This window comes from Quercus robur, chromosome 9, assembly GCF_932294415.1.
Source record: "Quercus robur chromosome 9, dhQueRobu3.1, whole genome shotgun sequence".
NCBI classification, from domain to species: Eukaryota; Viridiplantae; Streptophyta; class Magnoliopsida; order Fagales; family Fagaceae; genus Quercus; species Quercus robur.
In genome coordinates, this window is record NC_065542.1 from 22496780 (window position 1) to 22518862 (window position 22083).

General features: G+C 33.7%; 1 protein-coding gene and 1 long non-coding RNA gene across 2 annotated transcripts; both read left to right on the plus strand.

The window, feature by feature from the left end:
* The first annotated feature begins 2613 nt into the window (after positions 1 to 2613).
* On the plus strand, positions 2614 to 14388 carry LOC126699617 (protein BONZAI 3-like). The gene is made up of 16 exons (XM_050397545.1): positions 2614 to 3008; positions 5552 to 5599; positions 6739 to 6887; positions 7006 to 7054; positions 8072 to 8128; positions 8456 to 8635; positions 8733 to 8867; positions 8983 to 9044; positions 9171 to 9267; positions 9367 to 9481; positions 9613 to 9689; positions 10352 to 10489; positions 11033 to 11197; positions 12969 to 13082; positions 13231 to 13327; positions 14051 to 14388. The coding sequence occupies exons 1-16, from the start codon at positions 2856 to 2858 to the stop codon at positions 14167 to 14169; spliced, it is 1755 nt and encodes a 584-aa protein (XP_050253502.1). The 5' UTR covers positions 2614 to 2855; the 3' UTR covers positions 14170 to 14388.
* A 1685-nt stretch (positions 14389 to 16073) lies between these two features.
* On the plus strand, positions 16074 to 17269 carry LOC126699627 (uncharacterized). The gene is made up of 2 exons (XR_007646859.1): positions 16074 to 16654; positions 16761 to 17269. It is a non-coding gene; the product is annotated as an uncharacterized LOC126699627 (long non-coding RNA).
* The last annotated feature ends 4814 nt before the right edge of the window (positions 17270 to 22083 follow it).

Consider the following 22083-nt stretch of genomic DNA (forward strand, 5'->3'; position numbering starts at 1 on the left):
TGTTACGGTATACAGCAAAACAAACCTGCCTTTGTCTGGCAAGGGTGGATGTCGCACAGTCCTGGTGGTCGGCAACTACGCCCAGACCAAACAAAGGCGGTTAAGGGGCAAAACGATAAAACACTAGCCATGGCAGGCACTATAAAAGGGCCCTTGCCGTGCCCTGAAAAAAGGATCGAAAAATAGGGTATTTTTACGGAGTGAGAAGAAAAACAGAGTAAGAAGAAAAGAAAAAAGATAAGAAAGAAAACAGAGAAGAAAAGGAAGGAAACTAAGGAAAAAGGAGAGTTAGTTCAATGGGCATGCACCAATAGATCAGTTTCCCTCTCTCCCCCTTCAAATCTTGCTTTCTTCCAAAATGTAAACAAAGACTCTTTCTTTTTTGGGCAATAACCATTCAGGTCCGACTCCCTCAAAGCCATTAATCCCCACGGCAGGATCTTTTTCCTGGGGGATTATTTGCATAGAGAAGAGGCGTTCTCCCCTCTTTGGCTTTGTTCCAGCAAACTAGACTTAAAACTTGATTTATGCCCATTTTGGATTAGTTTATGTTATTTTCTTTCTCCTTTACTTTTCTTTGCGCAAATGACATTATCATAATTGTAATCATGCTTTATAAGTAGGGATTACATAGCCATTTATTTAAATAGTCAGAATACTCTGCTTTGGTTATTATTATTATATCTGTCTGTCGTAACTCGTCTGCAATAGTTCTACTTGTCGTAAGTTTACTCCTGGCAGACAGGGCATAAGTTTGTGCACAAATCGGCCTAAGTTGAGTTACAATTAGACCGGCCCCAACTCCCTTACTCAGAAATATTTGAGCCCATCACCGCAGGAGGTAGCCTAGCCCATTACCGTAGGAGGCAGCTCAACCCAATACACCACACACAAAAAAAGGCCCCTACAATTATTTTAAATAAATTTTAATACAACTTTTATGTGAAATATAAAAACCATAAAAACAAATAATTATTTTTTACAAAATATTTCCTAAATCAATTCTATCATCATACTTAAACAAAGTAAAAGAAGGCAGTGGCGACTCCAGGAATATTTTTCAGGGTGTTTCTAGGTGGGCTTGCTCTGTTACAATTTTTTTTTTCTTTAGATTCTCTATTACAATTTTTTTCTTTTTTAGATTTTAGTTCAAATTTTTTTTCTTTTTAGCTTTTTCTTTTTGCTTGAAAGCAATGTTATGAATACTGTTTTGGACACTGTTTTGATTTGTTTAGTGGAACGAAATATTTCGGTACTGATCTATTTTGACGTACCATTTCAGGGTATTTCGAGGTTTCTAAAAAAAATAAATAAATAATATATATTTATATTTATATTTTCTTATACAACATAAAATTATTGATCCAAATAAGTAAACCTCAAATAAAACAAATCATTTAGTTTTTCTTTTTTGACACTCAGATCATTTAGTTATTACATAACAATTACAGTTTTATAATATTAAAACATAAATATGTAATTAAATAATAAAAAACAACAACCAAAAATAGTACAATAAGAAGAAGAAGAAAAGGAAGAAGAAGAAGTAGGGGGCGACCTTTGCGATGGCTAGATTTGTTTTTTAGGCATTCGACACAGGTAATGACATGCTGTGCTGACGAGTTTTTCCATTTAGGGATTTTTCTTTTTTTCTTCTAAAAACTGGTACCGGTCGAAATGTAACAAATAATCCACCAAAATTTAATTTTGAGAAATGATATGTCCATGACATTTTCGCAACATTTTTACAACAAATTCTAAGTAGTAGGTTGTTACTGGTTATTATTATTGTCATAAAAAAGTAATCTTAGTGCTAGATTCAAATTTGAACTAATAACAATTAATCAATTGTGATTTGTTATGAAAATATTGTAAAAATATTGTGGACATAACATCTCTCTTTAATTTTATTGGCATAAAAAATTTTTGAAGGTGTTCCTAATTTTTTTGAGGATGTTCTTTTTTTTCTAAGGATAGATAAATAAAAAATATTTAATTATTACATATACTTTTTCCTTTTTTTTTTTTTTTAGGTGGTCCTGGGACCACCCTGACCTCTATGTGGCGCCGCCACTGAAAGGAGAGAAGGGTATTCAAACTTATATTCCATTCACGATCAGAACTGCTCAATATTTTTACCAATCAAAATGGTGCACGAGGTGAGTGATGAGATTGATACTCTATGTCATCAGCGTATGCCAAGCGCACACACACACGTAATATCCCTCTTGGTCTTTCAAGAATACTTAATGAATTTTACCAAGTTCTTTCTTAAGCAATTTCTCTTCTTCATTCTCTATTCCTTAAAAGTTTTCTTCTCCCCTCCATTTATATTAGTATTTATATCTCTCGCTTTTCTCGTGAAATCTTGTTTTTTTGTTGAGAAAAACTCTTTTACGATTTCAAATTCCAACATCATACGCATACGCTTCTCCTGTAAATAGAAATTGAGGAAAAAGAGTCCCAACTTCATAATTTCTATTTTTAAAAACACACGTTGTTGATTTCAGCGCGCGAAATAAGACCGTATGAATTAATTGAATACTCAACTAAAAACCTATTCCTAGTTTATATTCAACTTAAAAACTACTACTACACAAAACAAGAACTCTCTCCCCTATATATAAACCGACATACACATAACAAGCAGAAATCAGAATCCCTAACCTCCAAACGCGTAATATCTTTCACCTATTTATTGTGACACACACACACACAGGCCGCGTGACATAAAATTGCTCTTGAATTTTTATAGAGATTCAGAGAGAGAGAGAGAGAGAAAAAAAAAAAAAGAGAATTAGAAAAGTTTCAGTTTTTAGGGTTTCACAGAAGAGAGAGAGAGAGAGAGAGAGAGAATGGGACATTGCTTTTCAGATTTGGAGGGAGGAAAGCAGGCCGTGGGTGGGGCCCAACAGAGGCCCACTAGTGCCAACGATGGTGGTCACAACGATGCCATTGATTTCTTCTACAGGTCCCGTGGCCTTCAACCTCTATTCACTCAAATTGAGGTATTATATCAATATTTGATGTGTATGTGTACCAATTGTGCTATTGTTTGTTCTGTGCCCCACACTGGGTCAGAGTCAGTCCAATTTAGTCAATTCCCTGAATTATTTATTTTACTTGCTCTTTTTTTTTCTTTTTTTCTTTTTAAATGTTTGTTAGATTTACTAGTGCTTATTGTGTTTGTATTAACTGTGTCAATTTTAATGTCTAGTGTAATGCTTAGCAGTACACACTCTGCCACATGTTTTTGACTTTATCCTGGGTTAAAATTGTGAAAAAATGTGTACTAAGTGTGAAATAGCAATAGCGAGTGTGTAATAAGATTTTCGGATAAAAAGGGGGCAGTTTTTAACGTGTATTTTGGTCTAGCTTGCTTTTAAGAAGAAAAAAAACCTAAAATTGAAGGTACACTTTTTTAAAGTCTCACTTTTTTATTTAGGTAGGAATAGGATCATGCTTATTTTTTTTAAGCAAAATAAACCAATAGAACAAGTTAGTATAGTATGTTATTAGATTATTATCTATAGTGATTGCTATTAGAATTTCGATATTGAAGGGACAAGATTTATAGGGCTTGAGATTGTTTTCAATTTCCTACAAATTATAGGTGGACTGAAATTTTAATATACAATACTTTTGATTCGAATATCTTGAATGATGGTTTATTTAATTCCACAGTGAATTAGAGCATGAGACATTGCTTTGAGATGTAGTGGAGGTTGCATCCGGGAGATTGCTTTGACTAAGAGTTTCATACTTAAGAGTATGACAAATCTTTGGGAGAGAACTACACTGCATTCTTGTTGTAGAACTCGGTCTCTGATTTCGTCATGAGAATTTTTTAACTCATGTTACCTGATTTTTAATGAGAATAATATGATTCACGAATTAGATACATGTTACCTGATTATTAATTCATTACATTGGATGTTGCTTTGAAAACAATAGTATTGAGAACAAGAATAACATATATATGGTTATTCTTATAAGTGAAAGATTTCTTGTCCAGGAAAAGCTCTCTAGTGATACTAATTTGTAGCTATCATTGTTGCCCAAATAAATGCGAGGCATGTAACTCAATCATAAAAGATTTTTGGAATGTCCGCTATTGGACCTAACAAAGAAATAATAATAATAATTTTGTATTCATTTGTGTGTTTTGTGTTGTACACAGACATATCAAATTAATTATCATCGCATAGTGGAGGGAATTTTTCTTATTTCAATGGTGTTTTATCTTAGGGCATGTTGGATACGTTGTAATAGATCCTGTAATGGAATAGCTATTCATTAGGAATAATCATTCAATTGTTTGGTTGTGTTTTTATTACAAGGAATAGTTATTCATTTGGAATTACTATTCTTTAAAACAAAGAATAATTATTCCTTACCAAAATGAGTGCAATTGCTATTCCTTAACCTACTTAATAATTATGAAATATAAATGTCCCTAAAAGCTCCAAGCCACTGTATGTGCTCTTCCTCACCAATAGCCATGCATCCTTTCCCCTTTTCCTCTTTCTCTCTACCATTGTTTTTCATGGTTTCCTTCTTGAGTCTTGATTGATAAGCATTCCCCCCCCCCCCCCCCCTTTTTCCCATTGTTCTACCCCAAAATCGCACTTCATGAGGTTCTATTGTTTTCAATTTCTGGAAAATTCATTGTTTTAAATTTCTTTTAATTCTCCATTTCAACTAGGAAGAATGCTAGCACCAATCAACTATTCCCAGAAAAGCAACACACTCTCCCCCTCTCTTTGGTGCAAACATGGAACATGGAGATATTATCTTCTTTTTTTTTTTTGTTTATTTTATATTTATAAAAATATTAAGTTTGACAATAAACAATAATATTAATTCTATATTCTTTTTACAATTATAGATAATAGAATGTTGAGCAAGATTCAGAAATTACTAAAAAATAAAAAATAAATAAATAAAAGAAGAAGGAAAGCAAGATTCACAAAAAGTGTAAATATATAATTCATTTTAAAAAGAGTACTTAAGGAAAATTTTCTAATATGATGCAATTCCACAGTTCTATTCCTATGTTATCACCAAATTGATGAATATGAATAATCATTACATTTCATTTACTTTTATTCCTTGTAATGGTTATGCTCCCCCAAGGGGAACATTAGCAAGATTCCCATTTTGTGGTGCCAGTTCAAAGATGGAGCATCAGAAAAAAGCATTGATTCCAAAATTTTGTTTGTTGTGTGTAATATTGTATATCTATCTTCATTTGCTTGTATTGAAGTATCTTTATTCTATCTCCAACTAATGGACATCACAGAGTGTGTTGGTTTATCCCTTCACCATATATGAGTGACATTTTATAAAGCTCCTAAGCAATCATGCATCTTGATATTAACTCAAGATCGGATCATTAGTATTATGTATTTTGACATTGGAATTGTTATTCAATTTACGTCAATGGCTCTTCTATTTTGTCTTTTCTTTTCATATTATTCTATATGTTAGCCCTTTGTGGTTTCTCATTATGTATTTATGCATTTTTTTTTGTTTCAATTTTATGCTGCAGTTATCTCTATCAGCATCTAACTTGCTTGATCGTGATATCACTTCAAAGGTATTCATCTCTATAGATAACATCATTTGATGGTGAGATAATTACAGGGTCATGCAATAATTTCTCAATGTGCTAAATATTTTGGTAATTTACTAGGGTCTGTTTGTTTTTACTTTATAATGCCAACATATTATTACCATCAGTTTATGTACAATCTTTTAAAACTTCACTCTTTTTTGGATTCAATTGTACTTTTACACAACCTCTTTTTTTTTTTTTTGTCAACGAAAATAAGCTCATCCAAGCATTGTGCACCCTCCTTTTGTTTTAGTGTGAAGTTTGAGTCGTGTTATCTTCATTTGCCCTTCATATTTCCTATACTTGACTAGGTTTGGGAAGTAATGATTTGAATCACACTTTGTTGAGATTTTTCATAGCGGAAGTTTTTTAGAATAATAAATTTTGCAATCAGGAATGATGTATCTTATCAAATATTATGTAATAAGTCTTCATTTGCTACACACACCATACCACTCTTCACTTCTTCTTTTGTTTCTTATTTCACTTGCATTTTTGTACCCTGGCAAATGATGGGAGTCCTTATATAGAATGAAATACCAACCAATACTAGTATTCAAAACTAAGGAAACAAGAAATACAAGCCTATGACCTATAAGTAAAATAAAGACACATTACATACACCTTTCAAGCCAACTTGTTTCATCTTTTGATAAACAAAGACAACAACTCACCTACTAAAGTGAGAAATTGTTTTTTTTTTTCTTATTTGTAGTTTACCATTCAACCTAAGCTAGTAAGGATATGCCATACTAAATAACACATGCAAAATGCTTTAAAAAAATGGCTATTGCTAGACTGGGAGTTTTTTTTTTTGCAGTGGATACAATTCCTATTACTAAATAACACATGGAAACTTACTATAATTTGTGGGTTCAAGTCTGGAATTTAGCCTCTCCAAAAAAAATTGGCTGCCTACCAATCACCTCTCTCAAATGACATTTTCTTATGGGGACGGTCCCATACCTAAGGAGGTTTGCCATTTTTCATAAATGTTCTCATATATCTAAAGGTCTTAAGTTCAACAATCCTTGGTAGTTTGTTTATGTGCTTGTATGACATGCATGCATGCCATAGTCTTACTATGGTTTTTGCTAATATATACTTTTTTTTTCATTCAGAGTGATCCCATGGCTGTGGTGTATGCAAAGAAAATAGATGGTAAACTAGAGGAGTTAGGTCGCACTGAGGTTGTATTGAATAGTTTGAATCCTGCATGGATAGAAAAAGTTACAGTTGCATTCCAGTTTGAGATCGTGCAGCCATTGGTGTAAGCTTTACAAATTGCTTTAAGTGCTTATCTTTGTTTACATATGTCTTGATTTACTCTAAGTGATGTTTTAATTTGATTGGTTGGCTCATGTTTGCCCTTTTTTTTTTGGCTCCAGATTTCATGTGTATGATGTGGATACAAAATATCATAATATACCTGTGAAGGTATATATATATATATATATATATCAGTTTCTGCACTTTAAGTATCCATTACTTTAATTCATGTTTTTTAGGTTGTGTTTGTTCAATTATTTTGCTTTTTTAATAAATTACATACATAAAAGTGTACATGCTATGTTCTTGTAGCATCTTTGCCAATCTTCAAGTTCTGAATAATGCAATTTGTAAGACAAAACTTTTAACCACATTTTTGAATTTTAACGTAAGAAATGTGTATTCACAAGATCACACTATGTTTTTGTGGGTATGCTAAACTCTAAATTTGTCAATCCATGTTCAAAAACATTGAAGTGGAAACAAAGGTTATTAGTGAACAATTATAAACGAATATTTGATACCAAATGTGTTATATATCTTAGACAATCTCAAAGAAAGTCATTTGACAATAGGCATAGATGCGACTGTGCATGGTATAATTGTATGGGAAAGCACTTGCTCAAAATTATCATGAAATGTTTTTTTTTTTTTTTTTTTTTTGGTGTGTTGCATTTACCACTTTCAAAATAATTAAACTGGATTTGTTGCTGGTGCCGATTTGTCCCTAATACAATAAAGAGGTTATATAACAAATAAGAAATGAAAGTAATTCATCAAAAAAAAAATGAAAGTAGGGGACAATTTAGTTGAAACTCAATTTGAAGCCCGCCAAGTAATATTTGTGATGTTTATATATTTTTTAATAATTGTTAACTCCATGGTTGTAATTATGGTAATTTGTACGAAGCATGGAATGCATATTTCATTGCGCTAGACATACTATTTACTAGGAGCAATTACACAAAAAAGCCAAATTTGGTTGGTTAACCATATCCATTATGAATTGATAGATACTTTTAAAGATTGTTACAGTTTAATCATATACAGATATGAGAAAATAAGGCAACAACTTAAAAAGGATTATATAAATTTTAATTTGTTATCACCTCATCCAGAATAATCTAACAGATTTAGTTGATGATGAAGTTTTTTGTTTGAAAATTTATTTTTGTTGCCTTACAGACGCTAAAATTGAAGGATCAAGAATTTCTTGGAGAGGCCACTTGTGTTCTATCAGAGGTATATCCCCTTGTCTTTAGTTGGACTCATTGAAATTATATCATGTATATCCCTCAAGCTGGTGAAATTTGAGAATAAAGTTGTTTTAATTTTCAGTATATTCTTCTTAAAAATTTCAAAGGCAGAAAGAAAATTGGGAGAGCTACTTCACTATGTTAATGCTATTTTAAGATTTTGAGCATCGTATTTTAGACCACCACTGATGCAGTTAAAAAGTACATTTCAAATGTAATTAGTGGCTTAATTCTTTCAGTGTAATTTGGTTTCCATATACTAAACTTTGGTATTTGTTTTTCCTCCAATTCTTTCTTTCTATTCTCATGGCAGATAGTGACTAAACAAACTCGGAGTTTAACCCTAAATCTCCATATCAAAAATGGGCATATGGGCTTGAGGAACTTTGGGGCACTCACTATCCATGCAGAGGAAACAGTTGCTTCAAGGAGTTGTGTTGAGATGATAGTCCATTGTTCCCACTTGAATAACAAGGACCTATTCTCTAAAAGTGTATGTATTTGCAAAGCAGATACCTTAATGTTTAATGTTACTTAAGCATACATATTCTTAATTGTATTTATTTTATAAATTTCTTCATTTATTTTAGGATCCTTTTTTAAGAATATCTAGAATCGTAGAGACTGGAGGTTCTGTTCCAATATTCAAGACTGAAGTGGTGAACAACAATTTGAATCCAATTTGGAAACCCCTATGCCTGAGTGTACAGCAGTTTGGAAGTAAGGTAAGCTTGTCGATTTATAATTCTTGGTTTCCTATTAGATTATAATTATATGATGTTTTGTTATTTTGATAATTACTGAAGATTCACATGGCATATGCAATTTGACTTGCTACAGGATAACCCATTAATTATTGAGTGCTTTGATTTCAATAGCAGTGGCAATCATGTGCTTATTGGGTAAGTTAAATTTATCGATGTCCATATTTGTTTTGTATTATTTTCACTTTTCACCTTTTGTTTGTTTTTAGTTTTCACGATTTAGTCTCTGTTACTAAAAGATGATATTGATCTTAAAATAATCAGTAAGCTCCAGAAATCAATGGCAGACCTGGAAAAATTTCATAAAGAAAGAAGTGGTGCAAATCTCACCTTACCATCTTCTCATCATGGTCGTGATAAGGTACTTATTCATACTTGTAATTATTATTATTATTTTTAAATAAAATATTTTTAGTCTTTGTGTTTAAATTTGGATTTCCTTTCTAATTGATCAATATAGGTTTTGAAGGGACAGTTGTTTGTGGATCAATTTTGTGAAAAGCAACAGTACAGCTTTCTGGATTACATTTCTAGTGGATTTGAGCTTAACTTTATGGTTGCTGTTGACTTTACAGGTAAATTATTTCACATTCTAGAGTTATATAGTTTTATTTTATATGTGTGATTTTTTGGTTCTCTTTTTCCTCAGTTTAAATGTTTTGGCTGATGACTTATTTATACTTTGAATATTCAATATATTTTTTAGCCTCAAATGGAAACCCTCGAAATCCAGATTCTTTACACTACATTGATCCTTCTGGTCGGTTGAATTCTTATCAACAGGTAAGGCTATGCATCCTCTGGTGCTCCCAAGAGGGTGGTTGCTTTTCTTTGGCACTTGTATGTTTGTATTTTTCTAAACATTAGGTGCAAGAGATCCTTGGACTAAATGGCATCTCTTCCCCCATGCAGTTTTAATCCTATATGGGTTCTTGAGGCAAAAAACAACTTGGGAATGGGAAATTGCTTTTAGAATAAGAAAACTTAGCTTTTACATTGAATTGGTCAATGCAAATGTCTGTAAATTGTTGTCTTTTATGTCTATCATGACCTAATATGATCAAGTTGATTGTTTTACATATCAAACTTCCCCTGCTGGTGCGTTTACTCCCAACTAAAGCAGAACATAAGCATTTAGGTGATTGCTTAGTGGTAATGGCTTCTTTTATGGTGCCTCATATCTATGGTTCAAAGCTCACCCTCATCCTCCCCCTCTCACTATCTAATTTTCCCCCAAAAAAAAAAAAAGTCTTAATGCAGAACATGTAAGAGCTATATAATAGAGAAAAAACCATATGTGGAACATGTCTTAGAAAGTGACATTTGTATAAAGTAAGTTTTGTATTTCTAAAATTTTTGTTAGGGGGTCTTTTGTTAGCATATACTTCAAAGAAATCATCATTGATTGAAGCAGTAATTGTCTACTTAATATATTAAATTTGCAGGCTATATTGGAGGTTGGGGAGGTCATTCAGTTTTATGATTCTGATAGACGCTTTCCTGCTTGGGGCTTTGGAGGAAGAACATATGATGGGACCACATCGCATTGTTTTAACTTGAATGGAAGTGCAAGTGCCTTTGAGGTGAGAGGAGCTGACTTTATAATGCTTTGATTTGCTTAATCTTTGAAGAATCTGGCTGTCATATTGTCTGAAAATATTTTTCTTCTTTATACTGCACACAAACGTCTCTCTCTCTCCTTTTACTACAATTAATAGATTGTTTGCTTAGGATTTCCCATTTTCTACATCACCATCATTTTCAACCAATCTCGTTTTTTTTGAAAGTTCAAAAACCCCACTTACAACTAACAACACATTCAAAAACCCCAAACACTGAGTTTTGTCCTCAAAAGATTTGAGAAAGTTCAGAGGCCCTCGATGCAAATTAAATGGATTGACTTATCACCTAATACACTTAGGAAGGTCATATGTTTTGCATCATAACCATAAGATTAGATATCTTAGAAAATGATAGATGGTACCATAAGATGCATCTCTCATGTGTTGTAAGTTAACAATTGTCAAGTATAAGTTGATAAGATTCTGAACACTGCATTAAATTCTTTAAGTAACCGCAAGTTTTTTTTTGGGATGAATTATTTAATTTCTTTTATTTATCAATAGGTTGAAGGAGTTGAAGGCATCATGGCTGCTTATTCAAGTGCTCTACATAATGTTGCTCTAGCAGGACCCACTTTATTTGGCCAAGTGATCAACAAAGCTGCACAAATTGCTGGCCAGTCCATCTCATACAACAGCAACAAGTACTTTGTTTTGCTCATTATTACGGTAAATAGAATGTCTACTTTTTTTTTTTCCAAAGGAAATGATAGTAGACTTTATTTATTGAAATTCACGTTGTACAGTGGGAAAGAGAAAAAGGGGCATGTTCTAACCAAACAAAGACTGACTCATTCTCTTTTGCAACACTAGCAAGACCTAGAGCAACACAATTACATTCTAGAGGAATAGTAACAAAAAAGTTATAGTACGAAAGCTTTAATAAATAATGGAAATATCCTCTAAAATCCAAGCAATTCTAGAGGACAGCTTAGGCTAAGAACTTTCATGGAGGGTGGTAAGGTTGAAGAACAGCCTCAATAGTGGAAATTTGAGCTTTTGTATGACACACCTTCACAAATCTCTTTTTTGCAGTCATTGGATCATCTTTGTCAATACCAATTTGAGTTTGGAACGTTATCAACAACATACATCTCACAATTTTCATCTTCTATATTTGTTACTTTTGATGAGGCAATCCAATTCCCATCAGCTGGTTCCAAATTTTGTAAAGTTATGGACCGACCCCAATCCACTACAAAAGTCTTATCAGTATCACTACCTGTATCACAACTCTCTTGTAAAGTTGACTTATCCAAAAATTCCTCTCTTATCTTTATCGATACACTTCTCTGAGTCAGTTACAAGGTCTGAATTTGAATTAGGTGGTCTTACTTTCAAATTAGATGGGCTGTTATCCCCATGAGCGTAGGGATCAACCTTCGAAGCCATTGTACCTTGTCATCCTGAAAAACCTGGTGGACCATTACCTGTGCTGCTGGGACCACAACTTCGTGTGTTTCCAGCAGGTTCAACTTAGTCATTGGCAAAACCAGTTCCAAATTGTCCCCAAAAATAATGGCATCTTTGTCTACCTCCCGATTGTTTGGCATTATGGTTTCACATTGGGAATGAAGATTATGTCTTGCAGAGCCTTGGATTTTTTGTCTCAGTGCCACTGCTTGCAGCCAATGTCTGGTTTGAATATTAAAAACACAAATTTAAAACTAAGCACTGTGGAATTTCACATCACTGGGACGTATCAGGATGTAGAAGAAGATGTCATAGTTTCTGGAACCTTTTCAGAAGGATGAGACATTTATTAAAAGACTAGGGGCCTTTAGCTATAATCTCCTCCATATCATTCTCCTCCTCAAAAATGGCCACAAACGTCTGACATTAGCTTTAAAAACTTCCTTATTGTAATCCTTATTGATTTGAAGTTTTGCTAGCACGTCAAATTGAGCTTGCTTCTAGGAGTAGACCACTTCCTCTTATTTAACCACCATTTCACCTCCCCCTCTTCTTGCAATAACAGATCATCTTCCACATCTCCTCCAATTCTGATTCCATCAAATAACATCAGAAGAAAACTATCCACCTGAATAAAATACCCCAGACGCAGAGAAGGACTCAAAAGAAATCAATAGAAAAGAAAAAAAGAAAAACCCATACCACAGTGACTGACCAAACCCAGAAAAGGTTAGAATCTTGTAGGCAAACAACAAGCTTGAGGCTTCTACGTGCTCTAGGCTACAAAGAGACCCAGAGGGAACGAGAAGTTGTAATAACATGGTTAATAAAAGGAATAGAAAAATGAGAGAATGTCTACTTTAGTTGATTTTATTTATTATAAATTACAACTTTCATTGAAAATGAGAGGTTTTAAGTACAAAGGATGTATACACAAAGCTCTTTCGAATAAAAATGTTACTTTATTTGATCTCTCTTTCCATCAATTTTTCATTTGTTAATTAAATAAAATATGTCATCTTTCTAGGATGGAGTCCTTACAGACCTACAAGAAACAAAAGACGCTTTGGTCAGGGCATCTGATCTTCCACTATCAATTCTCATAGTAGGAGTGGGAGGTGCTGATTTTACGCAAATGGAGGTATGCTCTTGTTTTCCTAATATAATGGCCTTTTAGCTGTTGGACTCTTTTGATTGCTTTATTTCAATTATTTTGTACAATGAATGGTGGAAATTTAGCTTTTAGAATTTCCACTTGAATGAATGTAATATATCTTAATTTTTGGCAGGTGCTTGATGCTGACGATGGAAGACGATTAGAGAGCTCTACAGGTCGTGTAGCAACACGTGACATTGTACAATTTGTTCCAATGCGAGAAGTACATAGTGAGTACACGATGACAATTGTTTGTCTCAACAAAGCTTTTTTTATTACATCTAAAAGCATCCACTAACTGTAATTGTGCATTCATAAGTTTCTCCCTGTTGGTAATATGTCCTAAAAGCATGCCAAATTTGTGGGTCAAAGTTTTAGAAGATTTGTTGTAGCCAATATATTTTGGACCAAATGACACTTTCTCCCTCCGTATGCATGGGATGGTGGGTAAGTATGGGTTTGAATTCCCCTAGCAAAAAAGCTTTAGATGATTGCTTACTCATATCGTAGAAAAGCCCAAATGGGTTTGTGCGAACTTTGAAAATGTATTAAACAAAGACGTTGCATGGATTGCCATTGCCACTGCTGTCTTGATCCTATCTTTGTCTATACTGTGTTAACAGTCTAATACACTTTGAAGCCACCATTCTCCAGTACCCATTGGACATGTTACAGGCAGAAAATGGGGTCATGGTTTCAATCTAGTGTGAATGCGTACTCAGCAAGCTGATTTCTATGTATCTTACCTCTTGATGTTTTTTATCATCTATTTGAGCCTCTTATTATTTTTATCAATTGGAATTTGATGATTTCCTTATTTGTTCTATTATCTGTTTTATCAATTGGAATTGATGATTTCCTTATTTGTTCATTTCATTGTACTTCTTGTATTTTTTTTTTAAATGAGCTTTTTCATTCTGTTTCATCTAATAAATTAGTTATGGTCTGTACAGGTGGGCAGATTTCTGTGGTTCAGGCTCTATTGGAAGAGCTACCTGGACAGTTTTTGACATACATGCGGGGTAGAGATATCAAGCCACGCCCTCTCCATGTAGCCCCAACGTCTGCTTGAGAACATTTTCTAGGTCCACAAGATGTACAAATATGCTGATTTTGCTCACAACAACTGAAAGTTTTAAAAGGTCTGAACCACTAATAGGTCGACTTACATGAAAGGAGCTTGTTATTAACAAATTTTTTTTAGGCCTGAAGACTGAACCACTAATGGGTTGACTTGCTTGTAAAGATCTCTTTATTTCATCCTAATAGAAAAAAGTACAGTTGTTTTTTTTATTTGAACTTTATCTTGTCTAGGGATAATTATACTTTTATTTAGCTTTTTATTTTTAAGTAAAATAAACCATTCAACAAAGTTATAATAAACAATTTAGTCTTGTAAAGGTGAAAGTATCCCTTGGGCTGTCTGTAGCTCATTTCATAGAGTAGGTCTCATACAAGGATGTGGGTCTATACTTGTGAAGTTCACATATTTGTGACTATGAGATGCCTATTTTATTTGGAGATACTTTTGATCTTGCAAGGGGCCTTAATGGGGACTTGGGTCCACTCATCCTTAAGGAAGGTGTCAATATCATGGTGTGGGCCTCCATGTTTGTGAGAGGCCCACTATTATGAGTTAAGTTTTAGTGTGAGAGAGCCTAGATAGGGAATTGGGTTTGGCTATTCTTATGGAAGGTGTTATTTCATTATGGAGGTACAAACATAAAACATTAAATTGATATATAGTTGGGTTGTTGTTGGCAAAAGGGAAAGTGTGTTGTAGATAAACAAGGAAAAGAGAAAGCAGTGCGCTTGCCTGGGGGGAGGGGGTGGTGGGGGAATGTGAAGACCAATCGTTTAAGTAAGAAGATTGGGTAAAAGCTTGGGATGGTGTTAGGCACCTAAGCCCACCTAATATGATGGGTTGGCCTCTACTTTTACTACTTAGCCATTGTTTAATATGGGTCACATTGAGTTGGTTCCCTCTTAAGCATGTTTAATTAAAATTTAAAATTAAATACATACAACACGGCTTAAAGAGTATTATTTACAGGGTAAATGTCCTAATTTTATTTATGAATCTTAGGTCCTACATATAAAGTTATCAAACTCAAGATCTCCTATTTTGATACCATTGATAGTTTATCATAGTTTCAGAGTAAAAGGTATTTGTTTTTCACTCCTTAGATATGAGTTAGAGATCCTGCTATATGTTTTTCACTCCTTAAAGATTTTTTTTTTTTTTTGATAAGTAATAAGATATATTGATAAAAAAGGAACACCCTAGTGCACAGGGAGTGAACAAGGGAAAAGAAATCAAATACAAAAATTGCAAGAGCCTAGGAAATCAATAAAAGAAGGGAATGATTTATTTTGCAAAGCAAACAACCAATCCCTTAAAGTTCTAAAAAAGAGAAGCTTGAGGTCCGGAGTAGATCTCTCAATATCTTCAAAACATCTACTATTCCTCTCCCTCCAAAGACACCACAATAAGCAATGAGGAATGATGGACCAAATATAACCATTTCGATAACGACCAAAGCTGCCTTGCCAACACCGTAACAGCCCCAAAACAGTGTGCGACATAACCCAAGTTACTCCAAAAAGATAAAAAAAAAAAATGCATTAATTTGTCTACGAAACTACAAGATTCACTAATAAAACTTCAAATGATTTCTTGGACTATATAATAGCCTTGTCTTAGCTCTGAAGCCCCATGACAAAGCTACTATGAGTCTATATAGAGTCTCAACCTTATCCATAACACACCGATACATTCTAGCAAACTTTTTGGTCCAATCCAATAAAGTCTACATCACACCCAAAAAAAAAAGACTACATCACACGTTCAACAATAGAACCTACATTGAACAACTTCAATATAAATTATTTATATGTTCTAGAATTGAATCATTAATAAATTAAAAGATCAGTCTTCCTTTGAGTCATCCTCCAAGTCATCAACACCATTTTCCTACAATAAAAGATCAGTTCAAAGTAATGGCCCAAATGAAAAATTAATCCAAAAACATGAGATGAAAGAAAATTAATCCCAAAACAACACAACACTACATCATAATCAAATAAACAATAACATTCTTAATTTCTTATCCACCAAATATACATGCAATTGACACCTAAGTCAGAAGATCCACAAACTATGCTCCATCTTGGTGATGAGGGAGTATGGTGTGTTTGATTCCTGGAATAAACTCAGTGTTGTACCAGTTGAAAGCACTAGTAATATCATTGGTTTTACCAAGTATGATTTACTTCTAATTCGAAAGAGGCCCCGGCTGGTCTACACCAACAGTGAATTAGAGAGGGAAGATAAGTCTGTTTTAATTGACCCCGAAACTTTACATGAGAATGAAATTAGTATTCCAGTTGATATCTATTCAAATTTAGCTACTCACATGGAGAGCCTTGCTTTACTTGATGGAGAAAATGTGGTAGCTTACTAAGATGATGGTGCTATGTTGTATAAGAAGTGATATCATTGCAGGTATGGATGAATTGAATCCCTTCTCTTGCTTTTCTTTGTTGCAATAGGCTAGGTAGCATTGTTAAAACCATAATTTTTCCCCAGATTTATATTATCCTTTTGTAGTTGGGGTTGTTTTATAGTATTTGATATTGTTGGTGGATGATTTTTGCACGCAGAGTTTAATTTAAGATGTGGGAGAGCTGCAAGATTGAAAAGAAAGAATGTTTTCTAGAGAGAGAAGCAAAACAGGAATGCAACAAAGAGGAAGTGAACTCAAAGATGGAAGGAGGTGAGAACTTTGATCAGATAAATGGGATATCTTCTACAGAAAGCATTGATGATGGTGGAAGCCCACCATCAAAGCAGCAGCAACATAAGAAGAAGAAGCCTATGCACTGTTCAGAAATTTTGGATGCCTACTCAAGAAGAAGGGTACTAGCAGCCATAAGTAGAGAAATAGACCAGTTTGGCTTAACTTCTACCCTACTAGCAGGCAGCTATATTTGGTATTATTGCACCTAAATGTTTTTACTTCATTGTTTATGTTCCCAGAAAACAGATAGGTTAAAGAAATGAAGAGGCTTGTATTATGTTTTTAGTTTTTTCTTCTATTTCTTTTGCTTTTAATGTGATTCCTCACGTGGGACAGTATCTTGTATGTAAGGGAGATTTTTTTTTACCTTCATTTTCATCGTGTTAATTGTTCTTGTCTAGATTTTGTGAAAAGAAGTGGTAATTTTGAATTTTCATCTTGATGTGTTACTGCCCATTGTCTATTCTAACTGGATATGTTATAGCAAAGAGCTACAAAATTTTATCTTGGTGTGCAGTAGTCTATTAAATGGATAAATCACATATCAGTTATCACTATTAGTTGTTGCAGAGTTTAAACATCATTAAAGCATGAAGAATTACTGTTTAGAAAGGGAACCACGCAATTTAGTGTCTTTTGCTGCAATTGAATCTCATCTAATTTGGAAATTCTTATGAATCTAGTGAATTTTACCATTTTATGTTAGTTAATTGAAGTATATCAACTGATTTAGGAAGTGAATTTCCATGTTGCCAAGTTCTGATGTGCCATGCATAGGTTTGATCATATGGAAATAGGCTCCTCCACCTGCAACTGATTGACATTATCACCTAGTAGGGAACACCCACTTACCTTGCAAGTGCAGTATCTTAAGATCAGTATTGGCTTGAAACTACTTGGTAGCCTAGTTGCATCTAACTCAGAATGCTAGGAAAGTAATTTATTTAACTGTTTGTTTATTTGGGTAAGTCAAAAATTTTTTGTTTTGCACATATGGGAGTGATTTTTTTAGAAATCCAAAAAGAATTTCTCTGTTAGTTGTTGAGCATGAAACAAGTATGAGTGCTTGCTTTGTTCCCAACATATATGAGATAATCCACAAACTTTGCCTTGTGTCAGCCTTTCCGTGTATTGATTGCCTAAGTATTGGAGTATCAGATGACTTATTTCATAAGTTGAATCGAAGAGTTCTGCAACATTGCTAATGTTACATTGACTTCTTTTTTTTTCTTTTTTTTTTCTTTTTTTGATTGAGTGTTACATGTACAGTTTGTTGTTTTTATTGTGGTCAGCCGTATAAAAACTATACTGAAAGTAAGTGTTATGTGATAGCATATATATGTGTGTGTCTAAGTGACCCTAATGCATCTTGTAGCTGTAGGTAGATGAAGCTTAGGTGGGAGACATGTTTTGTTTGTGCTGACTGCTGAGCATGTTCAATTGAACAACAGTTTTTTTTTAGAACGAAACACACATGCACACACAAAGGAGATGAAATGAGGTTCTAACACAAAGGCAGGTTCTGCTTCTTCTGGCTAGTACACATTCTTCAATCCATACTAAAAAAGACTATGCACATTCATATTTCTGCAATTGTTGCATCACAATTAAGTTCAACAGATGTTCTTCAAAAAATAACACCTGTTGGATTTTGGGAATGATTTTCCTCCCAAAAAGCTTTCTAAAAGCCCTAATATGAATATCATATGACTGTATGCCTACTTGACATGTATTTTTCATTTGTTAGTGAAGTTTTCCGGTTCAAAAAAAAAATAAAAGGAAAGCCAGGTGGTTGAAAAACGTTTCCCAATATACACTAGTGCAAAAACTTTAAAACAAAAAGATTTGGAGTTAAGAATCTTGTGGTTCGATTACATTCTCTAAATTACATTTCAAACCTACGGGTGTAACAAGTTAAACATATTGTTTTTTAATACTTGCCAATAAACCAAGCAAGATTCTGTTTGGTGGGTTAGGAATCTTAACTCCAACTGTTTGCCTATTTGACATGTATTTTTCGTTTGTTAGTGAAGTTTTCTGGTTTAGAAACAATAAATTAATGAGGAGGCTTGTCTTAATTTTTTAGTTTTTCCTTCTATCTCTTTTGATTTTTGAAATGTAATTCCTCATGTGGGACAGTATCTTGTATGTGATGGATTTTTTTTCCCTTCATTTTTATTGTTTACATTGCCCTTCTTATCTAGATTGTATGAATAGGAGTGGTAATTTGAATTTGTATTTTGATGTACTGCTACCCATTGTTCTTGTAAATGGATATGTTAGTTGTTGCAAAGAGCTGCATAATTTTACCTTGATGTGTAGTAGCCTATTAAATGGATAAATCACATATCAGTTATCACTGTTAATTGTCGCACAGTTTTAAACATTATTGTAGAGAATTGCTATTTGCAAAGGGAATCACGCAAGAATCTAGTCTTATGAATCTAGTCAACTTTGCAATTTTGTATTTGATTGAAGTATGCCAACTGATTTAGGAAGTGAATTTTTCTATGTTGCCAAGTTCTGATGTATAATGCATATTTCAATCGTTGGGAAATTGCCTCCATCTCCAACTGATTAACATTATCACAAGGTAAGGAACACCCACTTAGCTTGCACCTGCAAGTGCAATGGTAGCCTAGTTGCATGTCAGACTCAAAATGCAAGGGAAATTATTTGTTTATTTGGGTAAGTTAGGAATTTTCTATTATCCACATATGGAAGGGATTTTTATTTTTTTTTTTGGAAATTTGAAGAGAATTTCTCTGTTAGTTGACCATGAAACAAGCATGACTGCATGAGTGCCTCCTTAATTTGTTCCCATTGTATATGAGATAATCCACAAACTGTCTTGTGTCATGTATTGGAAATGCTGATTGCCTAAGTATTTGTGTATTAGATGGCTTATTTCATAAGTTGTGGTGAATCTCAGAGTTTTGCTACATTGCTAATGCTATATATACAGATTGTTTTTATTGTGGTCAGCTGTATAAAATGTATACTCATAGTAAGTGTTATGTGTTAGCATATATAATTTTATATGCATGCATTCTTGTAGGCAGTTGAAGCTTAATTTGGGAGACATATTTTATAGGTGCTGAGCCAGTGTCATTTACCCAACACAATTATCATTTGTAACATGAGGCATCTCGAAGGTCAAATTTTTAACTAATGTTTAATTTTGATATAAAGCTTTGCTTTGAACAATCCCAAAAGTATTGAAATACCTGGGGGTCAAAAAGAATGGGAAATGTTTTGGAAATTCCACTCGGGATGAGTTGACAAACTCTTACCAGTAAGTACCAAACTCTTTGATGAATAAAGAATGTTGCCATCACCAATTCATTTCAAACAAACAAGAGGCCTAAAACATATTAATACCTAGGGCTAAAAATTTTAAACAAGAAGATTTGGAGTTAAGAGTTTTGTGCCTTAAAAGACATTGTCTAATTTTCTTATTGAGTGTCTTTAATTTTCTTGTAGAGAAAATTTTGAAATCACATCTCCCATTTCTCACTAGTTTTAAGGGGGGAAAAAGTTTTATGCTCAGCATGGGATAAGGCGGAGGTGATTGGCATAGGATATTCAAAAACCATTATTGTCAAACCGACAATTTTATAGGGTGTGGATTAATGGGGATTTATTTTGATATATTAGTAGAGTGATCATATGGAATAAGATATTCTAATTATAACAAAGCTTCACCCCCCCCCCCCCCTCTTTTTTTTTTATTTTTTTTATTTTTTTATCTAGTAATTGTAAGTTATTTGGTATAGATTATTTTTATTGATTTATTTTATTTAAAAACAAATTAGATAGAAGTACAACTGTACTTAGATAAATGGTTAGGTAAAAAGGCTCTTCATGTAAGTAATTGTAAGGGTTTATTTGGTATAGATTATTTTTGTTGATTTATTTTAAGATAAGCTACATAAAAGAACAGTTATACTTAAAAATTGTGAGGTAAAAAGGAGTACATTTTCTTGTAGATGATTTAAAAAAAAAAAAAAGTAATTTATCTTTTTGAACTTGGTTAGAATCACCTACTAGTACTACCCGAATCCCTCCCCTCCCTTCAACAATTACTCTTCTCTCCCATCAACCCCTAGGTTATAGACCATCTCAGTGGTCAACTCCTTTAGATGAAAGTAAATGTAGGCTTAAATATAAGATCAACAAAAAACTAATCTCCTTTATTTTACTAAAAAAATTACTTGAAGATTTACTCAACAAAAAACTAAAATCAAACATTTTAAAAAAACTAATCTCCTTTATTTTCATATATTTTATTGACAACCAAACAATAGGAAACCAATTCAAGACGAGATCAAAGCTCCAAAAAATTCAACCAATTATATATATTACCTTCTGTAGTTGCACGATTTTCCTGGCCCAACTTCTGTTGATCAGGCCTTGGCCCAAAGCGCAACCCACAATAAATATTTGTAGAGGATGGGTCAAAGAACTTAGCTTCAGTGAACCTATACGGTCTAATGCATGGATAGTATCGTTTGCAAAAAGAAATAAAAACAACAAGAATGGATCTCTTTTTCTGATTCTATTTCTTTAGCTCCTTGTACAGTTTTTTTTTCGGTCCACTTCTTTGAGGGACTCCACTACATTATATAGTTCTCTTCCTCTCATCTCAACCTTACACCTGTTGATCATCTAAGCATCTACTTGAGCACCTGTCCCATCAGACGCCCTCATCAGTCCCTTTGTAAGTTGCAGAGGCCAAGGCGGTACTGTTCAGGTGTCTTTTCCTCATTAATGCGGCCAAGGGGGTGATTGGGGCGCAATTAATGTGGTGGTAGCTTTCCATGAGATATTTTGGATTTTATTCATTTTATATGTTGGGAGGATGAACTGAAATAGCTGGAGAGAGTTCCTCGTCTGGGATTCGTGATGTCCAAGGAGGAGTTACTCCTCGGACAGGTTTCCTTGACGTTATTGAGATTGAGTAGTGCCTCATATGTGGCTTCCCTTCGGACAGGACGCTCCTCGGACGGGCCTGAATTTGGAATAGCCCATTATTTTTGGGCCGGGCCCCACAATAGCCCCTCAAAACTCCGGTTTTTATCTCCTTCCGAGGAGAAAAGCGGGGTTTTGATGTTTATGATAGGAGGGAAATAAGGAGATCGTGTGGCGCGCGTGCGGACGGTTACTTTTGACGCGCTACAATTTAC

Coding starts and splice junctions, on each gene's coding strand:
- LOC126699617 (XM_050397545.1), top strand. CDS start 2,856: ATGGGACATTGCTTTTCAGATTTGGAGGGAGGAAAGCAGGCCGTGGGT. Junction 5,600..6,738: donor ATCGTGATATCACTTCAAAG/GTATTCATCTCT, acceptor TTTTTCATTCAG/AGTGATCCCATGGCTGTGGT. Junction 10,490..11,032: donor GAAGTGCAAGTGCCTTTGAG/GTGAGAGGAGCT, acceptor ATTTATCAATAG/GTTGAAGGAGTTGAAGGCAT.